This window comes from Lycorma delicatula, chromosome 7 (assembly GCF_047948215.1).
Source record: "Lycorma delicatula isolate Av1 chromosome 7, ASM4794821v1, whole genome shotgun sequence".
In the NCBI taxonomy this organism is placed as follows: domain Eukaryota; kingdom Metazoa; phylum Arthropoda; class Insecta; order Hemiptera; family Fulgoridae; genus Lycorma; species Lycorma delicatula.
The window spans coordinates 95,796,141-95,823,682 of NC_134461.1; the positions used below are offsets into that span (position 1 = coordinate 95,796,141).

Genomic DNA, 27,542 nt, shown 5'->3' on the forward strand with positions numbered 1-27,542 from the left:
TCTAGACGTATAGTTCAAAATAATATTCAAGTGGAATGAGTAACATTCAACTCCACTGATAAAGAAGCAGTAAACATAACATTTTTCAACAAGATCTTCTGGATATACAATTCTATATATTTGAAACTGGAGTGTTAAATTTAAAAAAAAGTGTTATTCCATTTTCTCAGATCAATATACAAATAGTTTTATTAACATCAAAATTACTATCAAGTTTAAATCTGAATTTCATTTCAACAAAAATTTTATCCAATCACTGTACATAAAAGGAATAAAAAATACAGTTTAAAACAGAAAAATTTAAATAACACAAAACAAATATTTAAAGAACAAAAATGTTACCTTTATACTTGAATACTTAATCTAATAAAATAAATAAATAAAAAAATCACATAAAATAAATTATCAAGCATAATGCATTCTAAAAAAAAATCACTAATATATTATTTAAATAATAAATAAATAAATAAATGCTACAAAAAGCATATTTCTTTGTTGTAATAAACTTAAAAACATACATAAAAATGGATACATTAACTTAAAAAAATGCACACATAAATCCTTAATTAAAATAAATAATAATAAATACTATATGATTTACATAAATATGATTACAGTAAAAATAACTTATATCACATACTTTTATTGGTGCATGCAAATTATTTTATTTTTTTATTTTATTTTTTTTGCTATCCTTGTACAGAAAACTAAGTCTAAATGACCATCTCATAGTGGAAGGTATATGATATGAGCATACAAAAATTTTTGTTATTTTGAGTGCTCCATATAGATTACACAACATTCATTTTATAAATATTTTATTAATTTTGTCTTTTTGATGCTCTTTTTCATCAACTAGAAGGCATTTTTCTATTATTTACCATGACTACAATTTAATTGTATGACTACAATTAAAAACAGCAAAAACTTAATTTTATTATTTTCCTCAATGTAGATATTAATCATTGTCAATTAATCTAACAATGTTTTTTTTTTTTTTTTTTTTTTTTTTTACGATTGCATTATTATTATCTATTACATGCCCAAACAAAATGGTTATTAGCAATCTGATATGAGACACAAGTCACTTGTAAAATTAGTATGATCATCTTCATTAATAGCAAGCAGTCCATGGCAGCCTTACTAGGAAAAATGAGAAGGGATGGTTTCCTAACACCTTCTTAAGCTGAATACACAGTTGCACATCAAGAGCCATTAAAGTAAGGTGATGTTCAACATATTCAACTTAATGGAAAGTGGCTGGACATGCAACTCTGATAGTACAATCTGCTCATGTAACAGATATTAAAGGACTGATATGATGTAAATAAAGTTCATCTTGGAAAATAGTCAGGTCTAATGTTACTACACATTTGGTTTCATCAAATACTCTGTCGTTCTTTATAATCCAAAAAGAAATGTGGTCATTTTTAAGTTATTTTAATTAATCTAATGAGTGACAACATTGAAAATTATTATGAGGTAAAACCATCAAATATAGTGAATATATAGCATAAAAAAAATTATAAAGGAAATCGATTTATATTTATACAGTACTACCATAAGGTATATGTCATTTTCATTGTTTCATTAAAAAATAGAGCAGGAAAGATTTTTTTAAATTCATATTTAATACAAAAAAGAGCAAAAAACTGTACATTCTATCTATCTTTTTTCAACAAGAATATTGTTCTTTTAGTTTAAATATTTGTAAACTAAATCTCTCTTTGAATTGGGATTTTAACGAAATACAATATGGTCATTTATAGTGACCATTTAGCATTCAAAAAATTATAAAGGAAATTGATAATAAAACTATAAATAAGTACCTGAACTGGCAACAACCAAAGAACACAGATAACATATCACCAAATCTGTATAAAAGTAAGTATGTTTCACTTATATATTTTAAAACTGAATCCTGCAGTATTATCAAGTAAATTTAGGGCTGCATTGGTTTACGATTATCTTACAAGTATATAAATTCAAACTGCAAACATTATTGTTTTTTTTTTTTACAATACTAAACAATAAAAATAGACTGTTAGAAAATGAATAATTTACTAGGTATTGTTAGTGAAGCAAATGACAGCTATAATGGGTCCTGGATAAGAAAAAATATCCTTACAACACCATGAAAGTGAAACATATCCTGCAAATTGAAAGACATGAAATAAAAAATAAATGCCAATGATCTAGCCTATTTAATGTCCAATTCCTATAGTTCACCGAATTGCATATTGATGGCATTTTATTGAGTCTAATGACCACAGCAATCAGTATCACTTGCCGGCCTCTGTGGTGCGAGTGATAGCGTCTCGGTCTTTCATACAGAGGTCCCAGGTTCAAATCCTGGTCAGGCATGGCATTTTCACATGTTACAAAAATTGTCATTCATCTCATCCTCTGAAGCAATACCTAGCAGTGGTCCTGGAGGTTAAAAAAAGAGTTAAGTCTGTATCACTTAAAACAAATTAAAAAAATAATTAAAAACAATTATAATTTTCAGCTTTAGTCAAGCAAAATTATGTGGCATGTCCACTATAAAATCGAGAGAATATTAAGCTTTTAGAAGTTCCAAAAGTAAAAGAAACTTATGAGATACTTTAGTAAAATTTCTCTAATTATTATCATACTCTTAAAAATGAACCCCTTTAATAAGACCAGAAGTAATAGAGGGAACTGTAAAATCTACTGTAACTGTACATATTTTTATAAAAAATTAAAAATCATCAACCTTACATCTGACAATAACCATTAATAAACTGCATGAATTTGAATGAAATCACCAATTTGTTTTTTTTTTTTTTTTTATTTTAAGGGAACTCTTTTGAATTTCCCAACACATGAATATAAAATTCATACCAGAATTTCATGTTTTAGTTGCATAAAAAGATTAAGAATGATAAATTTACCCTTATCCTGATATATGAAGTAAGCATATTTTAGACTGCTCCTATGTTTATCAATACTGTTCTCAAAACTCCACCATAACAATTTTCTGTAAGTTATTATATTAACATAAAATAGCGAATTATAAATTATTTCCAAACTAAAAAGTATTTAATAATTTTTACATTCTTCCAAAGACCTATAGAGAACTACTTGACTGCATTACCTAAAAACTGCATAACTCAGTCTAATAACAATTTATAAATCACTTACAGTGGATGATTGTCTATGGAACCTTACTTTCTGGATGACCTAATCCAACTGAATATAATGTGTTCTATCTGAATAAAATGCCAATTAATCATATTTAACTATAAAAATGTTAATAGTATAAACACTATATTTTAGAATGATATAAATTTTTATGGGCTTCATACATCAGTATTTTAAATTATAATTTTAGAGAAAAGTGCTGAAAACAAACATTTTTTAAAGTTAAACTAATTAGACTAGTAAAAAAAAACTTGTATAAAGTTATAAACATCTTTTGGTATTAATGTAGTAGCCGATCTACTTCTTCAGTTACTTAGTTAATTCTTAGATGAAGCCACTGAAATGCTATAACGAAATAAGAAAATAAATACAAAAAAATATAAATAAATGGACTAATTTAAGAACCAAATACTATATAATCTAACCAAACTTAACCTATACTTACTAGTCAAGGTTAGTGAGCAAAGCAAGCGTAGGTTAAGTTTGGTTAGATTATATGTATTTTCTTACTTCAATATAGCGTTTCAGTGGTGCCATCTAAAAACTAGCTAAGTAACTACACAGGCAGATTGCCTACTACATTAATAGCCATATTTTAATTGTTTAAAACAATTTACCTTTAAACTTTATTATTACCCACTTATAATGGCAAACAGTTCATAAAATACATTTCTATTTTTTAATTAATTATTCACCAAAAACTGATATTAAATTTGATACAAACTCATTTTATTATTGTATTACTATGAAATTATGTTTATTTGCATCTTAAAAAAAATTATATTACATAATTATAAATATATAATACATTTTATAATAATATTTATAACTACTAATAGAATTCTGTTACACCCAAACACCATGTGGGTTTTTACTAGTAGGCACTGCATTTTCCAGCTGCCTTGGAGATCCAATCATTCTTCTGGTACTTCCTGGTTTGTGAGGACCTAAAAATTAAAACATGAAGTATTAATAATAATAATAGTAATAAATGCTTAACTTTTTATAAAGTCAAATTTACAAACTCATTTGTATTCATCTGAAATGATCAATAAAAATAAAAATTAATCTTCATCTGAAAAGTAGGCTGTCGCTTCAAACAACCAAAATGAAGAATCATAGTTACAAGCCCTCAAAAGTTTCTTCAATTTACATCCAATATCTAGAGCATTTCTATGTGGGACAATGTAATCCCACTCAGAATGAAATGTGAGCAAATAACTTTAGTAAACCAAAAAAATTGATGTGTACACCACATGACTTCCTTATAGAGCCTTTTAAATAACATATATACATTTTAAAAGTACATAAAATTTTATTTCACTAATAACTTCTGTTCATTCTTTTTTACTGTTATTGAATTATTATTTATTATAAAACTTTTTTTTTTATAATCATAGGTTAATTATTATAAATCAACATATTTAAATTAAAAAACAAAAAGTTAAAAACAAAAGGTACTGATGTGTCTTCCCCTTGTAAGATCAAAATATCTGATTAATTAAAATTGGCTATAACTCTGAAACCAATGAAAACAATTACCACTTATGATATATCACTGAAAAGCTCTCAATGAGGGCTTATTACTGCAAAGGAAAAGTCCAAAATCCAAATTTTTTTGGACACTTTTGGTTCAGTCAATTGCAATCAAAAGGGGAGGTGCACAACTAGATGTTACAACAATCATAAATCCAAAATTTCAACATCCTATGGCTAATCGTTTTTGAGTTATGTGAGATATATACATACAAACATCATGTCGAAACTAGTCAAAATGGATATTTCCATTGAAATCTGAAAACCAAAATTTTTTGCGATCACAATACTTCCTTTACTTCGTACAAGGAAGTAAAAACAATATCTAACTAAAAGGGCAAAACGTATTCATTCTTTTATTTCACTTCAGATAACCCATACTTTTTAAAAAAGAAAACACGCCTTTTGATTTTATTTTAATTGTATTATACATTTTCTGGTTACTTTATTACAGATAAACAGATAATTTGTAGACTACCATTTTTTGTTGTTTTTTTTTTTTAATGTACGGATGAAGTCGTTATTTTATGTAAATCTATTGTAACACAAGAAAATAAATGCTTATATTATTTGGTTTTCATAAATTTATTTAAAAGATAATACAGTTAATTAAGTATTCTGTTTGCAACATCTGATGAAGATACTATTGTACTGAAACAGCTGTTGCGAGTTTTTTAAATAATTTTGTGAAAATTAAAAAAAAAAAAAATTATTTTTTTGTTGTTACTATTTTTCTATATAATTATTCACCCAAAATTTATGCAAATAATTTTTTTTCTTCAGGTTCTGGGGTATAAAAGTGCATGCCGATCTTCAGAAATGTCAAATCAATCGAAAAGAAAAAATAATATAATCAATATTTATTTTATAAAACCTGTTTTTACAGATATATTATATAAAAAAATTTCCTATAAAAACTGTATACTAATAATTTTCATTTTTTATTTGTTTTTTTTTGCTTAACTGTGGTAAACATGTGCTATCCAAGATTGCTCTGCCACCACTACTCTAAATAGGCAGGATTGTACTACATATTTAACATTTATCTTATGTAAGTAACGTTTATCATCGTATATATGTATTTATTTATTAATGTTATTTAAAAATTTAATTACATAGTACGAAAAGACAAATACTTACCTTTTTGTAATATGTTTTTTTAATACTACTTTTTCAGAAAATTTTAAGGTAAAATATAAGTATATGTAACTTTTTCAACATAAAAATCACATATTTTGATATGATATAGTTGGAATCAATATATCTAAATAAAAAAATTTTTAAAGTAATTTAATGCTGAAGATAAAATATAATTTAGAAAACATTGATTACTGAAGTTTAATGTTTTTTTTTCTGTAATTTTATATAAATTATATATTTCTGTAAAAGAAAACAATTAATTGCTAAATTCTAAGGGAAAAAAATGGATAATGATATCAAAGAAGAGTTACCAATAATCTGAATTTTAAAGAGCTACAAAACATTTAAATAGTACTTAAATAGTAAGAATAGAAAATATACTATTTCAAATGTTCTGCTATCTGGATGAAATAGTTCTGAATAGGGTGCACATTACTATTAAATATATGAGACTGTATTTCAAAAATAACCAAAAAGAAAAATATTATTTTTATCACACAATTAACAACATAACTGAAAACTATCACGGTATAATTTTAACATTTCATTCCTGAAAATAATTAACTAGAAAAATGTACTGAAAATTAGACAACAGGCATAAGGTGTACTAAATGACAGTAGTTTTTTGTGAGTTATTTGTTTATAAAATTTTTTTTTTGTTTTTTGAATATGTTGTTCTGTTTTTGATCAAAGTATTATTATATATATATATATATATATTTTTTTTATTTTTTTTTTTGAAAAAACATACAGTATTATTTAACTAATTGTGTATAATATTTAGCAAGATCATCGATAATTATCAGTGGTAGTGGAAATGCAAGTAGGCATATAACTTTTGTAGAAGGGAGTGTGGTGGTAGGTAGTAGAATGTGTAAAGAAGCTGGTTTAGGTGGATGCACTGTGTTATAAATACTAATGAATCATTTTAATGCTGTTTGTAAGGGATTATCTACTTTAAAAGACAATATCAATAAATCTTACACTGATAATAAAGGAATATCTGAGGTTAAACTAATACTACAGACCATAAAAATTGTTTATATGACAAAATGATTTAATAAAATTAATAATGAGTGCAATTAAAACTTGAAACAAAGATAATGAAGAAAGATGTACTTTCCATTAATACCATAGTGTTTAATAACTTGCAATTAATTAAAAAGAATTCTTAAAAAATGTAAATATGTTGAAATGAGGAAAACTTATTAATAGTGTTTGAGAAACTGAGGAAGTTTACAGGCTTTGATTAATTTTACATGAAGAAGATTCCATATAATTGAAAAAAAGGAAGAATCATTAATTTTGTCAATCTCTGGACAAAGTTGAATTTTTAAAATTAAAGAAACCTAAAGGTTACACTTATACCTCAGATATTGATGACTTGTATAAAAGAATACCCATATATACTAATCCATATATTATGTCTCCAAATAACAAGAATCTATTCTATGAGGCGAAGCAGTTGAAGGTCTGCTACAATCTGTGATTCCACAATGGAAAAGTATTGAATTAAAAAAAATGGGGAATTGGACTGCGCAACATTGGGAACAGTACTAAAGCTCTGCCGAAACTTTAAACTGCTCAGCAAGTACTGAATTTAAAAAAAAAAATTAAATTAACTCATCCAGTAATTAATTCTGATGACAATATTGGAATGGCAGGACAGAATAAAACATAACAGTGGGTACATTAAAAATAATTATAGTTCAGAGCATGGCTAAATTTCAGATTTAGATAAAATATTATTTTGGAATATCAAAGGTTTTTGAGACAAACTTTTAATCTATAATGTACAGATGAGAACCATTAACTCATTTAATACTTGAATAATGTAAAAAAAAAATAACTTGGTTAGATTATATTCCTAATTTTATGACTATTGATTTAAGCATTATAATGTAGCATTTAATGCTGTAATTAAAGAAAGTTTTCCAAGGGGTTTTCCAAGTTGGTATATTATTTTATTTATTAAAAAAGTAATTAGTATAAAACCGATTGGATAATAATTAAGGTGCTTATGAAAAGAATGAGTGCAATTAAAAGCAGCAGAATAAGTGTAATTAATCCAGACTCTGAATAGTCTTATAAAATCTTGAAGAAATTGTGGTTTAAGTAGGAACCCAGTTTTAAATGCAATATTTACTAGGAATGGGATTATAATTGTGGAATACGGGAATAAAATATAAGTATGAATGAAAATTTTGAAATACACTTCTGGAGCTGCTAAGAGAATTTTAGAAAAACTTGTAACAAGGAAAGATAATTTATTAACAGATATTACGGAAAGATATGGTTTTTGTTTTAAATGGAAAAGTACAAGAGATAGAAATGAAAATATGTTTACTGGAGATACACGGTATAGTGAAAGACTTAAATTGGTGTAATAATAAAAGATTGGAAACTTCAGGAAATTTCAGAACTTGCCAATATTTGATTTTTTACTATTGACCAGCCATTTACCTTGCATTTGGCAATTCTATTTCAAATCTGATTAATAAATAATAAGTGTGTCAAGAATTTGTGTGAGAAATTTTAAAACTAGATGGAAATAAAAATGGAGCTACTATTTTTATAATAGCAATGAAGAAGTGTGAAAATGATTTTAATTCTTATATGAGGTGTGATTGGAAAGTTTTAAGACTGGGCTTGTAATTTCAAAATGGCAGTACTTAAAAGTAACTGTGATGTATCTCCTTCAAAGTAGTCCCTTTCTGACTGAACACACAGACTCCAATATGTTTCTACTTGTGGAAGCATTCCTGGAAATCTTCTTTCTGAAGGTGTTAAGAACCCTCTTTGTATTTTCCTGAATGTCTTCAATTGAGTCAATTTGGTTCCCATTTAGTGAAAATTTCAATTTAGGAAACAGAAGTCAGCAGGGACAAAATCAGGGGAATCGGGGAGTTACAGAAGCACAAGAATTTAGAATTTGGCCAAAAATTCTGCAATTGACAACGCATGATGAGATGGTGTGTTGTCATGGTGGAGGACCCAATTCTTGTTTTGCCAGATTGCAGGCCTTTTCTTCAATACATTTTTGCATAAATGCTAAAAGATACTTTTATAGTATACCTGCTTGACAGTCTGCCCCCTAAGAATAAATTTGTGATGCATGATACCCCTAGAATTGAAGAAATTGACCAATATTGTCTTCACATTTAACTGACTTTGTGGGTCAACATTACATTGTGGTTACCGACTTCACATTTACAGCTGAGAAAACAAAATGTGTAGTCTTTTCTCGCCTGCGGGATCCCTTTATTCCGTAAGTCTTTCTTAATGGAGAACTAACTGCTATCTCTCCTGCTGTCAAATTCTTAGGTTTATTTTTTGATAACCGCCTTACATGGGACAACAAAGAATTAAAAGAGAGGTGTTCCAAACTTTTAGATATGCTGCGAATCCTTAGTAATACCAATTGGGGTGTGGATCAGTCGTATATGTTGCAATTTTACTGTTCCTTATTTCATTCCCGTTTGGATTTTGGTTGTGTCGTCTACTCTTCAGTGTGTAATACCATGCTTAAAATGCTAGATGCTGTACATCATGCTTTCTTTCGGCTTGCTACAGATGCCTTTAGATCAAGCTCTGTCGTAAGCATCCTTGTTGACTGCGGTGAGCTGTCACTTTGTGATAGATGGAACCATGTCATAGCATCTTACCATACCACAGCATCTTAATTTACCTGCCTTAACGGACAGTTAAGGCAGGTAACTGCCTTTTGACGCAGTTCATGGAAATACTTATTTTCGAAGATATGAAGATCGTCCCTGTTATACTGCACCTGCAGGTATTTGTACCTGAAATTTACTGCACCTTATGAATGCTGATGCACCTTTATCCATATTTATATCCTCCATGGGCTATCGACCTTATCAATTTTATGTTTGACTTCACAAAATACAATAAATAATCAACACAAGTGGTGAAAGTTACCTATTTTCTTTCAGCAAATGTTTCATCATATTCTCTCAAAGACAAACCCGGAAGCAGTGGTATACACAGATGGATCGAAACAGAATGATACCATTGGATGTGCATTTATTCTTAATGACCGAACCTGTATATATATATAATACTAACAATAATACTATGTATAATAATACTATATATATATATATATATAGTATTATTGTTTTTCGGGTGATGATAACAAGAAAATGTTTTTCGTCCCCAAAAAGAAAAAAACAAAAAAACAGATTTTGTAAAGTTTTTTTTTTTGGTCATGGTGAATGTGGGCAATTCCACACAAATGATTGTGCCTTTGTTTCTGGCTCCTCACCTGATTCGTCCCCAGTAACTATCCTATTTAACAGATCTGGGTCAGTTTGTTCAGAGATTAATCAGTTCATGGGATACTTCGTTGACGTTTCTGCTGATTTGATAACAATTTTGGAATGAATTTTGTGGACACTTGACACATGTTTAAATTTTAAGTTAAGATTAAACGAGCCATGTAGAAACTTAAATTCAGTTCATCAGCCATTTCCCTAATTGTAAGTCTAATGGTCAGAACGCACTTTATTGAGAACTCTAATGACGTTTTTCTTGGTTTCTGCAGTGGAAGACTGGCCAGATCAGGTGTCATTTTCAACTGATTCATGATCATCTTTGAATTTGTTGAACCAGATAAAAAAATTTCTTTTTAAGAGTTCATAAGTCTCTGAAGCTGATTTCCCGGATTTCAAATAAAATTAACACAATTCTTTCTGTTTTTCATCCATTTTGTGAAATCAATAATCTGCCAAAAACCATAAACATATTTTCACTCATCAGGATGCCACTCTTTACTGAACAAAGCTACTGCAATGACCTTTTCATGACATTTCAAGGACAAAACAAGCTTCCCCTTACCCTCCTGTGGGCAAACCTACCTCCCCCCCCTATTCAACGGCAGCAGCAGCAGCACCTACCTTAAAACTTTCCAATCACACTTCATATAATAGTTTCTAAACTTTGGTTTGATAATAATGGTAAACAGAGTAAGTTCAAGAACAGAAAAGCATTTAAGTATAACAAGGAAAATAATTATTATCAGTTACTATACAAAATACATTTTATAAGTATATTTGAAAAGAGAATATAAAGAATAGTAAATATTGTTATGATTATTATTCTGAATTGAATCAAATACTATGTAATTTCACTATGTGAATCCTGGCAGGTTGTTTGACTTAATAAAGGGGTAATTGCAATAAATAAATCTTTTTCTGGTTAGAATATAAAAATACGTTGAACAGATCATGTCAATGTAAGAAGAACTATTAATATAAAAACGAATTAAAGAATATAAAATTTATGTATTAAAGTCCATATTAATTATTTAAATACAAACATATGAAATAATATTAAGGTAAAAAGATTAAATATTAAAAAAAAAAACAAAATAATTCACAATTCAAAAGCTGCTTTTTAAAATAATTTTGAATACCTATTTATAAACATGTTGAACCTGAAAAATCTTGTATTTTAAATAAATTGGTAGGAAAATTTATCAAATGGTTTGTTAACTTATTAAAAATGGCAACAAAAATATAATACAGCCCTTTGCTGTACGCTGTGTATTGTGTTGTTATATGAAAACAGTCTGTTTTCTGGTTTGGTAAAAGTGGATATTGTTATTATGTTTTTAATAAGTGACCATTCTTTTCAGCAAAGATTGCATGGATAACCCTGTAAAATATATGGATAACTGTGTTACTATTAAATCAATATTTAAATAATAACTGTTGTGCTTCATAAAATAGAAACTTTTTGGTGAAATGTGTACTTTATCAATCCTTACTTTACAAAAAGTTACTTATTATATGCTCCTAGCAGTTTAAAATCAAGCAAGGCACATAAATTTGAAAGCAATTTGAATAAACTTTTAAAGAACCTTTCCCAAGAGGGTTTAAACTGTTGGAAATTTTCAATAAAATCATGGAGAGTGAATGAGTTTCTAAATCTCTTGGATATGCTAAACAATTTTTCTATATAAAAGGGTGATTTCCAATTACCTGAAAATTACAGAGGAATATCGTCATTGAACATGATACCAAATCTTTTTACTTGATTCATAACACAGTAGAACAAAAAAAAAAAATTTCTGCTAAGAATGAGAAGAAAACAGTTGTATAGAGTAAATCGCGAAGAGAAAAACCCTGTTTGAAAAAAGATTTTATCAGATCGCGTTAATTAGTTATTAACGATTAAAGTTAAAAATATTTTGACTGTCAACCATATGATTTTTTGATATGTGTGTATTGGAAATTTTATACAGAATATGAATTTCTGAAAATGAAATCAAAAAAAGAAAACTAGAAGAATATTGATGTCTGAAAAATAAATAAATAAATCGAGAAAAGGTGAAATCGGGAAATACCTTCAAACAAGTGTTAACGATAAGCTATAAGGGTAATAAACAGCGGTTTGCCGTAGCATTGTTGGGCCACTGTAATCCCTAGAATAAAAGGTAACAACAATGCTACGGCAACCCGCTGTTTATTACCTTATTACCCTTTCCAATACTATATATTATTTATAATTTTATCCAAAATTTCCAATACACACATATCAAAAATCATATGGTTGACAGTCAAAAAATTTTTGAATTTAATCGTTAATAACTAATTAACGCGATCCGATAAAATCTTTTTTCAAACGGGGTTTTTCTCTTCGCGATTTACTCTATACAACCGTTCTCATCTGAGTTTTAGGAGAAAATCTATGTATCACTGTGTAATAGATTATCTAAATGGCTTGAAATTTGGTAATCTATTATTAAAAAATCAAAATGGGTTTTCCAAAATTTGAATAAGCTTATAGTATATTCTCTTCTTAGATGGAAGCAATAGTTGTTCACATCTCCAGAAATAAAGCCAAACTATATGGATTGTGTGTTAAAGTGGGCATTTAACAGTATCAACCATCATCTTCTTTGGACAAACTTAATAATAATACTTAAATAATAATAATAATACCAGATGAGCAACTTAAAATCAAACTGAATAGATTTGAACAACACTTAAGTATTACCTTTAATGCTGCTACCACTATTACCATTTTTGGTTGAGTATGTTTCTACTCTTGTTTATTGTTTATCATCCTTAAGTGCAGTTTAATTTTGATCTTGCAGTTGTGTTTTTCTAAAATACTTTATTCAATCGAGGAAAGAATTGCTATAGTGGAAGCTTATGAATGCTCTGAATTCTTTTAAAAAATACTTCATATATGTGTGGAAAAATTTTTGAAAGCCCCTGTATACCAGCAAAAAGTAGCATATACTGTTTGGTTAAAAAATTGCATACATCAGGGACAGTTTGAAATGCAAAATGAAACAGGTAACCTTCTGTTAAGAGTTCAGAGACTATAGCCGATATTATAAGTAGAATTTCTGCTAGCCCAAAATAAAATTGATATGTAAGTTAACACAACAAAGTGGTGTAAAACACACATCTTGCCATAAGATTCTTCATGATTTAAATTTGAAACACATTGTGCAACAACTAAGAGAATAAACAAACTGAAACTTCTTAATTATTGTGACCGGCTTCTCAAAAACATTGTTGATGGACAGACAGACATGTTGCTGTATTTCATGTCAAACAAGGAATAGTTTTATTTATCTAGGCATGTTAATTAACTCAACACCAGGTATTGGATGAGTGAAAATCCTCACCAGATATTTGAGTATTCATTACATGATGAGAAAACTGATGTACGATTTTGTGCTGTTTCTGGTAATTATATAGAGGAGCCAATATTTTTCTTTTTGAACAGACTGTCAATACAGAAGTGTACTTACAATTTTTTAAGTATTCTGAAATAGATCATGAGAGAGTGTAGCTTTTCCCAAGAGTCAGAGAAACGTGTAACACATCAAACAATTCACTAACATGAATTCATGTTAGTTTTTCTACACATTTTCTTTTAAATATGTTTTTATAGGCTTACATGTACACCTGACTAAATTATAAAGCAAGAGTTGGTCCTTCAATTACATTAAGTTTAACTTTTAGGTAAGCAGTACATGAAATGTACAAAGATTAAAAATAAAATAGTTATTAAAACAAGCCACAATATAATGAAAAGACAAAATAAAGGATGAAATTAAAGAAAACAATAAAGCAATAATGCTTACCTAAACAAAATGTAGACCCTATTTTCAATGTAAGCATGGGTAAAGTACAATAAGAAATTATTACATTAACATATAAAAATTATTACTACTTTAAATTGCGTAAAAATAGAACACACTGTTGATAAAAAATCTGTAAGTTACAACATTAGTGACAATGTAGTTACAACATTATATGATGATTGTAAAATTACATCACATTTAGTATAGCTTGTCCAAGCCGAATTGGCACAGATCTGATAAACAGCATAGCTGTTTATCTTGCTGCCTAACAATCACAGATTTATAATACTACTCAAATAAAGACAGTACGTATGTGGTACAACTATTGTTTATTCCAATCAATGAACAAATTTACATCTTGTATTTATTAGTTACTTATTTAATCTTGAGTTTATATATTATTAAATGAATAATCTATTTTTTTATTAGATACTGAAATAGATATTTTATGAAATATTATGCAGAATAATCGGTTGTTACTGATTAGTGTTAAGGCCAAAGTATATTTATTTATAGTTTTATAACTATATAATATCCAAGCCAAACAAGCACATGATTGATGTCTACTGTTTATGCTACGTTCTTCACACTTTGTTCTGGAAGAGATGAACAACAGTACTCTAGCCCAGACAATGAGTCATACATAAGAAAAATTTCTTTATTCAGGTTTGTGTACATAGCAACCGAACAATGTGACATTCTAAACATTCAAATGAAACATTAAATCTCTATTTATACAACAAACCGTTCCTGATTCATTCCGAGAGTAACTTGTTTTTTAAATGATTCAGTTCTAATTTATACTATATTTACGGTTGCATATGATATATACATTTTTTTTTTATTACAAATTAAATTATTAACAACAATAACATGATTCACATTATTTTTAGTGGACAGTTATGTTAAGACTCTGTTTCTCTTTAAAATTTAAATCTCTTTAAATAAATTCTCATTTTTTTTGTTACTCTTTTATAAATTCTCACTTTTTTTGTTATTTGTTTTATAAATTCTCACTAATTTTGTTATTTTTTTTTTGTCTTCAGTCATTTGACTGGTTTGATGCAGCTCTCCAAGATTCCCTATCTCGTGCTAGTCGTTTCATTTCAGTATACTCTCTATATCCTACATCCCCAACAATTTGTTTTACATATTCCAAACGTGGCCTGCCTACACAATTTTTCCCTTCTACCTGTCCTTCCAATATTAAAGCGACTATTCCAGGATGCCTTAGTATGTGGCCTATAAGTCTGTCTCTTCTTTTAACTATATTTTTCCAAATGCTTCTTTCTTCATCTATTTGCCGCAATACCTCTTCATTTGTCACTTTATCCACCCATCTGAATTTTAACATTCTCCTATAGCACCACATTTCAAAAGCTTCTAATCTTTTCTTCTCAGATACTCCGATCGTCCAAGTTTCACTTCCATATAAAGCGACACTCCAAACATACACTTTCAAAAATCTTTTTCTGACATTTAAATTAATTTTTGATGTAAACAAATTATATTTCTTACTGAAGGCTCGTTTAGCTTGTGCTATTCGGCATTTTATATCGCTCCTGCTTCGTCCATCTTTAGTAATTCTACTTCCCAAATAACAAAATTCTTCTACCTCCATAATCTTTTCTCCTCTTATTTTCACATTCAGTGGTCCATCTTTGTTATTTATACTACATTTCATTACTTTTGTTTTGTTCTTGTTTATTTTCATGCGATAGTTCTTGCGTAGGACTTCATCTATGCCGTTCATTGTTTCTTCTAAATCCTTTTTACTCTCGGCTAGAATTACTATATCATCAGCAAATCGTAGCATCTTTATCTTTTCACCTTGTACTGTTACTCCGAATCTAAATTGTTCTTTAACATCATTAACTGCTAGTTCCATGTAAAGATTAAAAAGTAACGGAGACAGGGAACATCCTTGTCGGACTCCCTTTCTTATTATGGCTTCTTTCTTATGTTCTTCAATTGTTACTGTTGCTGTTTGGTTCCAGTGCATGTTAGCAATTGTTCTTCTATCTCTGTATTTGAACCCTAATTTTTTTAAAATGGAACATTTTATTCCAGTCTACGTTATCGAATGCCTTTTCTAGGTGTATAAATGCCAAGTATGTTGGTTTGTTTTTCTTTAATCTTCCTTCTACTATTAATCTGAGCTCTAAAATTGCTTCCCTTGTCCTTATACTTTTCCTGAAATCAAATTGGTCTTCTCCTAACACTTCTTTCACTCTCCTCTCAATTCTTTTGTACAGAATTCTATTTAAGATGTTTGATGCATGACTAGTTAAGCTAATTGTTCTGTATTCTTCACATTTATCTGCCCCTGCTTTCTTTGGTATCATTACTATAACACTTTTTTTGAAGTCTGACGGAAATTCCCCTTTTTCATAAATATTACACACCAGTTTGTATAATCTATCAATCGCTTCCAAATTTTGTTACTTGTTTATAAATTCTCCCTTTTTTTGTTATTCTTTATAAATTATCCTTTTTGTTGTTCTTTATAAATTTTCACTTTTTTTGTTACTCATAAATCCTCACTTTTTTTTTTGTTACTCTATAAATTCTCAATTTTTTGTTACTCTTATTTAATGAATGTCTCTAATGCTGTTGGTCAGTCTAGTACCAGCCATTAAAGATGCAACATGTATTAAAACTTGTACAGTTAATTGTGTGTCTCCAAAGATTAAGGTTGTTGTCTGATTATAGCGTTCTTTGAGTTTCAATTCTTGAAAGTAGTTAAAGTCTCAAGTGAAATCTTAGAAGTAATTTATTAGCGTTAAATTGGTAAATTTTTGTTGGCTCATTGTTATGGTGGTGAATTGATTTTATTATTTTGCATATTATGTCTAATTTATGTGGAAAAGACATTCATCGCCAAGGGAAAGAAATTATACACAACGTATTTCATTACACGACAGGATAAACTGCAGTTTGAATTGTTTGATAGTGAGCCCCAAAAAAGTTATAGAATGTGTTGCATGTGCCACAGAAGTCTCAAAAAGAACAGTTTATCAAATTACTGGTGAAATAGATTTGGAAAAAAAATTCAGTTCTCCTTGCAAAGGAATAAAACACAAAAAGGAAGTAACAAACCTGGGCAGTTTTGATCGGAATGTTATATAACAAAGTGTTAAAATTTTACTTACCTGAGGATTGCTTGCCTTCTCTAAGGAAACTTACCACAAAACTAAAAAGTGATGGTGTATTTAATGGGCAAAAGAGTAGCGATAATAATTATCCACGCCAGTAATGAAATGGGATTCATTCCCAACTGCTTGACCGTATGGAAAGCCAAATCTTCCTCAGGTGATTATCATTCTCAGATGAACTATAACATGTTTTTAAAGTGGATAAGAGAAAAATTAATGCCTAACTTGCCAGTAAACAGTGTCATTATTTTAGATAATGCTTCTTATCACAAAGCTGAAGAAATCTGAGCACCGAATTCAGTATCAACAAAAAAATCAGTGATGAACTGGCTGCAGACTACTAACTTACCATTCCATGAAAATTTGACAAAAGTTCAGTTGTGTGAAACAATTAAAAAAAATAAAGATTATCTGACAACATATAAGATACTGGAGGAAGGCAGGTTCCTTGTTTTACACCTACCATGGGGGTAGGTGTATGGTGATACCATGGGGGTAGATGATGATATGGGATCATCATAATTTGAAACCCGAGATGATATGGGCATGGGTGAAGAACCGGATTGCAGCCAAAAATGTACAATTTTCAACAGCTACAACAATGGAAATTTGTCATAAAAAGTTCACAAAAATCTCTGTCGAGGACTGGATAAATTGTTGCGAACATGTTAAAAAAAATGAAGATGAGTATTGCAAGCTGCAAGGACCTCTAGAACAACAAATTGAACATGTCATCATCAATTTGGGAAGCAAGAGTTCATCAGAATTGTCAGAAGAAGATGAAAAAGCATGCAGTAGGGAGTGAAGTGCATACATTCAACAACTTTGTAATTTTTTATTTTAGTTATTTATATTATGCTAGTGCTAGTTACAAAATTCATAACGAAATACATTATAACGTAAAGTGTAAAAGTTCTACTGAAAAAAGGATTGTAGAGCTAGTAAAAACAATTATAAAAACACAGAAAAACAAGAAATACCTACATTTCAAGATAATACTTATATTTAATTTTTGTTTTTACTTTAAATATTTAAATATAAGTTAGATAAATATCTATGTATTATTTTATTCATATGAATTTATTTTTTTACATAAATATGACTAAAAATAATTGAAAAATTTATGATGTGAATTTGTTTACTGATTGGAATAAACATAAGTAAAAAATACTAAAAAAAATTTATACAATAAATTAGTATAAAAAAAATCTAAAAAAATTACAATGAAATTGTAAACAGTATGGTAAGTCTCGCAGATATTATTTCTTCCACTCAAAAAATAAAAATTTCTGTAATATAAATAAAAAAATGTTACAAACCTCTCTTACCGATCCAATTTCATTTATATGTAATACATAACACAATTACAAAAAAAAATACAATTCTTATGATTATTTGTTGTTTAATAATGAAATCAGGCTGATAAAGAGTTTGTAACAATTTTTCTTTTTTTTGCTTATATGGAATGCTTAAACATTGCTTATTATCTATTAATGTATATCTATTGTCTATTACATATATTTAATATGTATTTTTTTAAAGAAAATTGTAAATTAATAACAGATTTTGATAATAGAAATGTAGTTTTTTACCTTTTTTGATTGATATCAGTATCGGTTTGTTAAAAACAGTTTAATTTATATTACAGAAATTTTTGTTTTTTGAGTGGAAGAAATGAACTGCGTGACTCTTATTATATGGTTTACAATTTCATTGTAATTTTTTTGGATATCACTGCGTTTTGTTAGATTATTCTTTAATTTTTTTTATAATTACTAAAAGTTATCTTATGGATTTATTATTAAAATTTATTGCCTTAGAACAAACAAATTGAATTTCATCGCCAATGTTTTTTTTGTTGATAGTCATATAATTCACTTCATACCATATTTTTCCTTTTTTAATAAAACTAATATAATGACCTTTACGAATCAAACATCCATGATGTAATATTGTACTTATTACTTTGCAAGTGTAGTGCTCGATTTTTAACGTTAAATTCAATTTTACAAATCAAATTTATTTCTGTTTTATTTATTCCTTTTTTTAATAAAACTAATATAATCTCTTCTAAACTAATACATTCATTTTTTTTATTTTTAACAAGTGATGAGAATTAAAACAATTGTTTCATCTTTAGTACTTTCGTTTACATAAAAGCATGTATTTACTATTAAAACAAGCTATAGTATATTTTCTTTTAATTTTTATTATTTCAAGTTTTTATACACTACCTAGTACTATCAAGTACTGCTATTTAGTGGCGCAATTCGTAAAGGTACATTAAAAAAATGAATAAAATGACACATTTGAGTCAGATAAGATCTAGTAATATATACTACATCTGTCACTAGACATGAAATATTAAAAACTGCTATTAAGTTTCAGCATATTTAAAGAGAATACCGGAGTAACTCCTATGAGAAAAACTACTATTCCTTATTAACAGAGAAGAATTTTATATTATGTGGAAAACACCATACTTGGCTGGAATCCAAACCCAGGACTTTCCAACGAGACTTCACAACCTCTACCAGTAAAAATAAACTGAAAAAATAAATGCCACACTGTAACCCTAAATTCAGCAGTAAGTCTTTTTATAGAAAAAAAAATGGGCAAGGCGAAAAATGTTTTTCAAGTTAAAAATATATGAAGAGGTTACTCATTGCGTAGGTGACCAGAATAAGACCAATAACAAATCCTTCAGTTAATTAAGGCAGATCACACAGACACAACGTTTGTGGGTGCGTATGGACAACATCAAGGGGCATAGCTAGCCAGAGGGGGTGCTCCCCCTCTGGCAAGTATGACAACTTGACAGTTGTAGCAATTAAGTTAAGGTTTTTCAACACTTTCCATACCTTCGAATTCATTTTATTAAATAAATAAGAATGATATATTTATGAATGATTGTGTTTAAGAATCCTGAATATAAATGTAAACAGTTTTTCGATTAACATTCTTGTTTATTTATTGGAGCTCATTAAAGTTTGACAGTAACTACTATAAAAATATTCAGACTTCAGAAGTGGTCCAACCAAGATCAGCTGATACTGATCAGTCAAGAACGAATCAGGAAAGACTCAACCAATTTAAATCAAAGTTAACATTCTTATCTAAATTTCAATGATGAAAATGATGTGCAGTAGATTGAAGATTTGAGCCTCAAAATGTTACATGCACGTGCGCATGCGCGCGCACACACACTCACACAAGAGGTTATCTCAGTTTTAGAGATATTAAAGGACATTTAAAAAAAATGATTCTGCTAACTTTATAAATATTTTTTGTTTCTCTTAAATTACATACCTTATACTACTTTTCTATATAATCGCTGTTTAATGGCATTAATTAAGACATTTATCGTGGCGATACACCAGCTTCAATATACCCTTGTTATATTCTTCTGCCACCAGTCCATTTAATCACTGATTAATAGAATTTTTAAATTCATCATCACCTGCGAATTGCTTACCATTCAAAAATTCTTTCAATTTCCCAAACAAATGGTAATTGTAAGGAGTTATGTCTGGACTACATGGTGGGTGATCGTAAATTTCCCATCCAAATATTCTCAGTAAATCATGTGTCACACCCGCAACATGTGGAAGTACATTATTGTGCAGCAGAATCACGCCATTGGTCAGCCGCCCACATCGCCGATTTTGAATGGCATGCTGTTACTACTGTAGAGTTCTGCTGTAGGCTACTGCATTTATAGTCGTTTCACATGGCACGAAATCAATCAGCAGTATGCCATAGCAATCCCAAAGGAGTATGGCTATGAGTTTGCGTCCAAATGCCTATGGCTTGACCTTTATTGATCTGGTTGGTGATTGAGGATAATGCCATTCACTTGACTGCCATTTTCTCTCTGACATGTAATACAAAATCTATGTTTCATCGTTAGTAGCAATTGAAGTAAGGAACACTTTTTCTGTGTAGTACATCAAAAATTCCAAGGCAAATCCCATTTCAGATTTTTGTGATGTTCCGTTAAGACATGCAGCACCCAACGTGCACAAACCTTTCTAAAGCCTAAATGGTCATGAACAATGTGACGAATAACAGCTCTTGAAACATCAAGAAAAAAAAGGGCCAGATCAGAAATCCTTAAGCGGTGATCTTTTCTGATTTCATCATCAACACATTTCAACAAGTCCTCGGTGATTATCGAGGACCTCCCAAAACGTCCTTCATCATGCACATTAATTCTGTTATTTTTAAACCTTTCACACCAATTTCAGACTTTTCGTTTATTACATTATCACCATACACAACAACTAACTGGCTATGAATTTCAGCCTGCTTAACGTTTTGATGGTTTAAAAAATATATGACTCCATGTATTTCACAGTCAGTGGCAACATCGACTTTCCTATTCATTTTATAATTTAATAACTCACACGTAATCAAAGATACTACAATGTGACAACTTACAGACAATGCAGTGTGTACATTACTAGCATGGCCATGAACACAGGTTCGCCAACCTTAAGAAGGGAAATTTCCCAGCGGTCTTTACTTTTAGAGATATCCCTTGTATTTAGAAAAAAATATCTCGTCAAGTATTTTTTATGATTTATTTAATATTTATATTGAACACTGTTCACGCATAGAACCATGCTTTTTTCAAAACAGAAATTTGTCTCCAAATTTATTTTAAAAATAAATGATCATTCTTTTTTTTTACAAAAAAGATTATTTAGGAGAAAGTATGATTTTATCTATATGGAACTCTATGGAGAATTCCATTTTCAATGCTATGCAAAAAAATGAAATCAAAACACATTCTATCAACAATTTCATTTGATCATTTTCCTACTATGTTAAGTTTCTTTTATATTTTGATAGACTTTTTTTTCTACATACAACTTTATGCCTAAACATATTTATGTTGAGCTAATGTTTTTTCCAACCCATTTATATATTAGATCTCAACAAAAGAGATGTGACAAATAAAAAAATGTATCACAACTTATTTTTAAATATTATTCTTAATAGTGTTTTGTATCTCACTGAATTCGTCTTGTAGAATTCATTGTAGGATAAAAACAATGTTTCATATTAAAATGGGATCTAGTTAGAAAAAGTGTAATTGACCATGTAACCCACATCTTACTCGATTTACTTTCAATCAAAAACATACAGACTTTGACTGTACTTGACCAGTTCACCGAAAGTGATTGAAGTATGTAAAAAATGTAAGTTTATCCAACTATGTTAAGAGTTTTTTACTGAATTACTAATTTTCACTTTTATTTTTTCATTTGAATAGTGTGAATTTCATACATAATTAGATTAGATGAATTCTCCCACTAACACTGCTTCAGTATGTATATTTTTAACTTTAATCAGACTGAGGTTCTATATTAAAAATGCACTCTCAAAAAAAATGTTACTTGGAATGTTACTATAGGTTACTTGGAATACTGTGCATTTTAAATGAAGCTGGATTGTCCTGAAGTTAAAGAAAGGACAAATATTGGTCCAAGCAAGTACACACAAATTTTCATGCAATCTGAAGTTAGCAGAGATGACAAAATCACTGTCGGCTGGGAGTAGATGTTTGAATCTAATTTTTTCCCACATTAATAATTTCCATCACTAAATGAAAATATAAAATATGTACAAGAATTCTAAAGACGTATTACAATACAAGAACTTTACACGTCCAAGCAGTACAATTACTTCCAAATAAGAGTATAACTTACGCTGAAATCTATTTCAGGGGACCAGTCAAGTATGGTCAAAGTCCCATGTGTTTCCAATTGAAAATAAATCAAGTAACAATAGCGATGTGGGTTACTTGGTTGATTCCATTTTTTTCCCATAGAGATCCCATTTTAACATGAGACATATTGATTTATCCTACAACAAATTCTATAGGACGAATTCAGTAAGAAACAAAATTCTATTGCGAATACTATTAAAAAATAAAGTTGTTTTATTCATCATGTACCTTCCGTTGAGATCCAGTAAATGGTTTGCAAAAAACAATAGCTCAACATAAATATGTTTAGGTATAGAGTTGAATGTACAAAAAAGTTTTATATTGAAATATAAAAGAAACTTCATGTAGTAGGTAAATGATCGAATGAAAGTTTACGCTTGACAGAATGTGTTTTGATTTCATTTTTTTGTATAGAGTTGTAGACGGAATTCCTCATAGAGTTCCAAATAGATAAAGTCATATTTGCTCCTAAATAATGTTTTTTTTTTTTTATAAAAAAGAATGATCACTGATTTTTAAAATTAAATTGGTGACAAAGTTTTATTTAAATCAACATTTACATCCACAGATCACAAAAAAATACCAACTCTAACAGGGATTTAAATTCAAACCTATAACATTTTCACTGTACATTCCTTGATTTTTAAATATTTTTTTTGTCTTGGAATCACTAAAAATGTTGCAAAATATCATCCAATAGAATTATTATAACAATAATACAATGGTCATCATGTATTAAATTCTTAAATGTAAAAAAAGGAAAACAATATTACCTTCAAGTAATAACTTGAGTTCTTCTGGAGGAGCAACAGCTAAGCTCTGCAGGTTTGCTTCTTTCATATCAGCAACAAGACGTTCAACCTGCCTTTTTTTCTCAGTTATTGCTGATTCCAGCGATGCAACCTGTAATATAATAAGAAAATGAGTCATTCCATATAAAAATATAACAACTTCTGATTACGAAATTTAATTTGAGTCGTACACTACGATATCATCATAATTAAAGCAATTGACAATAGTTGAATACCCATATTAGAACTACATGATAGAATTTAAAGCAAAAGGTATGGTCCTAAGTGGGAGAGTGAATTCATTATCTTCTGATTCCTCAACAGGCTGATTTTTCTTCCCTTTCTCAGATCCTTTCACTCATCCCTTTTCAGAATAAGTACCACTGGAGCAGACACACCTTTTGTTGTCTCGTATCTCCTTTCTATGATCACGAATGTATATAGTGGCAATATATAAGATCATAAATATTTTGATGTATTAGTAAAAGTTCAGAAAAACTGAACATCACGGTATATAATACTGGAGGTTTGAAACTAAGATCAGAACTTTTTTTTACATACTTATCACCAGTAAAATCAACTTTAAAACAATTTTTTAATAACATTAACCTTTTCCAATCTTTAGTGTAATGAAATATGTTGAAAAACTCAAATAACTTTAAAAATTAATAACTTCATAATAATTAGTCCAATTTTTTTACTACTTTTATTGTGAACAACAAATACCTTACTGTGATGATTATTAACACCTTTTAAACTAAATAACTTAAGAGATTAAAATATATTCAAAGTAATAAAGAATTAAATGTACCCTATTAAATATGGTTTTTAGAGGTCTGTAGAAACAATGCAATTAATGTTGATTACACGCACTTATTTATTTAATTTTTAAATTCAAACAAGTTATTGTAAAGGGTTTGGCATATATGATAAATTCAGATAAAATACTACCAACCAAAAACACTATTGTTATATTTTTATCAAAACTTTAATTTCTTATCAACAAATTAATTTTTCAAGCTAGAATAACTATTATCATACATCATTTAACTCATTAAACTTGTTCATTCTATCTTGAATCATAATGACCATTCAGAAATGTTCAATTTTTTAAAACGTTTCTATGATCTTCATACGTTAATAAAATTATATTTACTCAAAATCAAATGAAGATTTGATTGTAGAATCATAAAAATGTAGCTTAAAATAAGCCTATATCATTGTGCTAATTAGTACAAATAATCATTTTTATACTACCTGTATGAAAAAACAGGCAGTATGTTAACATCAAGATTTACCACTTTTCTTTTAATTATAAAATAATTACTCAACATAATAATTCTTTATTATTATTACTATTATTGTTAATCTTTAAAATTAGTAACATCTTACTGTTTTAAAACCAACTTTTCCTGCTCACGATACTTTCAACTTAACATAAGTTAATTTAAACTATTCAAGAAAATTTTACACACACACATTGTCTTTATCTCAATATACTGCACTGGGTGGTTTATATTAATAGAATTTTAATATAATTTAATAGTGCAGAGGAATAATCCAAATCTTAAAAAGATTAATTCAGTAAAATAGTATATATATATAATATATATATATATATATAATATATATATATATATATATAATATAGTATTCTTAATATATATACTATAATATCAAACTTTAAAAATAAAGTTTGATATTGAACACATGTAATTCTTGATATTGAACTACCCACAAATAATGACAGTAAGAAGTTACAAGTAAGAAAAAACAACCTACTTGTAAATATTTACTAAATTCTATATTTCAGTTTTTACTTTTTTATCCCTAAAAGAAGCGTTGAGAAAGGCTGTTACACCTTTCTATCATGGATTAAAATTAATGTCATATGCAAAAAAACAGTATCATTACATGAATTTTTTTACATTTCTCTAATAAGCTTTTGATGGAACAGAAACATTAAACAATTTTTATAACACCTTAATGGCAGGAAAAATATTAAAGCAATTTTTTAAATGTGATAAAAATTTATATTAAAATATTTTTTTTGCTAACATCATCATAATTTTTATATTGGGTTCATTTATCTACTTTTCTTAAGATTTAATTAAGACAAAGCTATGAAAGGTAGATAAATGTACTAATATAAAAATCCATTTCTAAACTTTCAACCAAAAATTGCATCATCCTTTAACTTTTACCTAGTTCACATTTCTGAAAATTATGTATCAAGTTAGGTAAGTACATAATTCTATGCAAAATGGTTTTTACATGTTCAGCTTTCAGGACATTATATTTTTATCTGGAATTGAATAATTAATTATATTTGGAAGTAACAAAAATATAAAAATTGTGAGATGTGTTTTACTCTGACAAAATATTATTAAATATTTAAGACCCAGAGTTAAATTTACAATTACAAAAATATAATCTACCTCTTTGCGTAATGCATCAGCTGATTGTGCAGCCATTTCAGCACCTTGTTTAGCCTCTTCGACTTCATGTTGTAGACGTTCTACTTCAAGTAACATAGTACGTTCCATCTGTGATCTTTCTTCACCAGCACGCACCTCTTGAGCAACTTCTTCCATCAGAACTCTAGTCAAATGTTATTAAAATTTATTATAGAAACATAAATGACAATATTAAATTACACATAAATAAGAAATTAAACAAATAATCATATGTGCATTGTACACACATACACAAAAACAAAGAATAAAATAAGAGTAACAATTTCTTTTAATTACGTAAGATGTCAGGCAAATATTTTTTAAAACAAGGCTGAAAAGATTATTAATTCAAACTAATACATTCTAATAGAGATTATATATCCCCCAGCAAAACCTGTTACTTTTCATTTTCATTTTCTTTTACCCCCACCCCAGTACAAGCTTCAAGCATTTTAGTCTCTATTAAAAGTATTATAATCAAATTAAAGAAGTGCTACGGATTTACAATATGCCAATATTTTATTATATTTATTAAAATGAAAAATATATTATAATATAAAACAAATGCTGGGCCATTTAAAAATAATCCAAATAAAATTAAATTTTGCCTGGTTATTAAGAATAATTTAACAAGTAAACACAAAATGACATTTTATTTCAATTTTTGTTGTTTGTATTACAAATTAAAATTTTATGCTTAAGTTAAAATTAATGAATAATCTTTACCTAGCATGCATGCATGCCTGTACATGGTGTAGTAATAAATCGAAGGTTAAGTTAATATATGTTTAATCCAAATTTTATCAAATATTTTTATTTATTTTACATAATTATTTTAAAAGATGTATAATAATTTAAACATAAGCATTACATTCTGTGGTGCACACTAAAGTTCTACTTCAACAAAGGTAAACCTAAGAGTAGGCAAGGTAATGGTAAGGTAAAAGGTAATGTGGAATAATACAATTTTATAACCGTAAAAATCATTTGAAGCTTTTTCTAGTGTACATGATTACATTTCTTTACTACTAAGATTTTATTATGTGTAACTGTGATTTTGAGAGAAAAAACTGGGTCACCAGAGGAACTTCCTCAAAAAATAAAAAAGAAGCAAGTTACCAAAATCAGTCCATAGTAGGGAATGATGAACGTACAACCTTTTTTTAATCAAATGACTGACTTTTCAAACTCTTTTACAACTTTTTACAGCTAATTAGCAGAAACTTCTTCAACAGAGTAATGGAAGTGCTGTAATTATTTGCATGCATCTTAAAAAAAAATTGGCAAACCTTTCACTACCTACTTAGAAACATATTAAGTGTATATAATATGTTCAGTTTGCTTGTTTAATAAGATACTTTTATCCTTCTTTCTGTAAATTTCATATTGCTTAATTGTGAGATCTTTTTTCTATGTGTAAAATTTGCATTTTACTGTCTC

The 27,542-nt window shown here is 28.3% G+C and overlaps 1 protein-coding gene across 1 annotated transcript in view; it reads right to left on the reverse strand.

Moving 5' to 3' along the window:
* Positions 1-405: 405 nt before the first annotated feature.
* The window catches only part of RASSF8 (ras association domain-containing protein 8), a 54,087-nt gene continuing 26,950 nt past the window's right edge, over positions 406-27,542 (reverse strand). The window contains exons 9-11 of the mRNA XM_075370532.1: positions 26,085-26,247; positions 23,629-23,758; positions 406-4,112 (exon numbers count right to left, since the gene is read on the reverse strand). Of these exons, the coding sequence (XP_075226647.1) occupies positions 4,012-4,112; positions 23,629-23,758; positions 26,085-26,247 (394 nt within the window). The 3' untranslated portion in view covers positions 406-4,011. The remainder of the gene's footprint in view (positions 4,113-23,628; positions 23,759-26,084; positions 26,248-27,542) is intronic.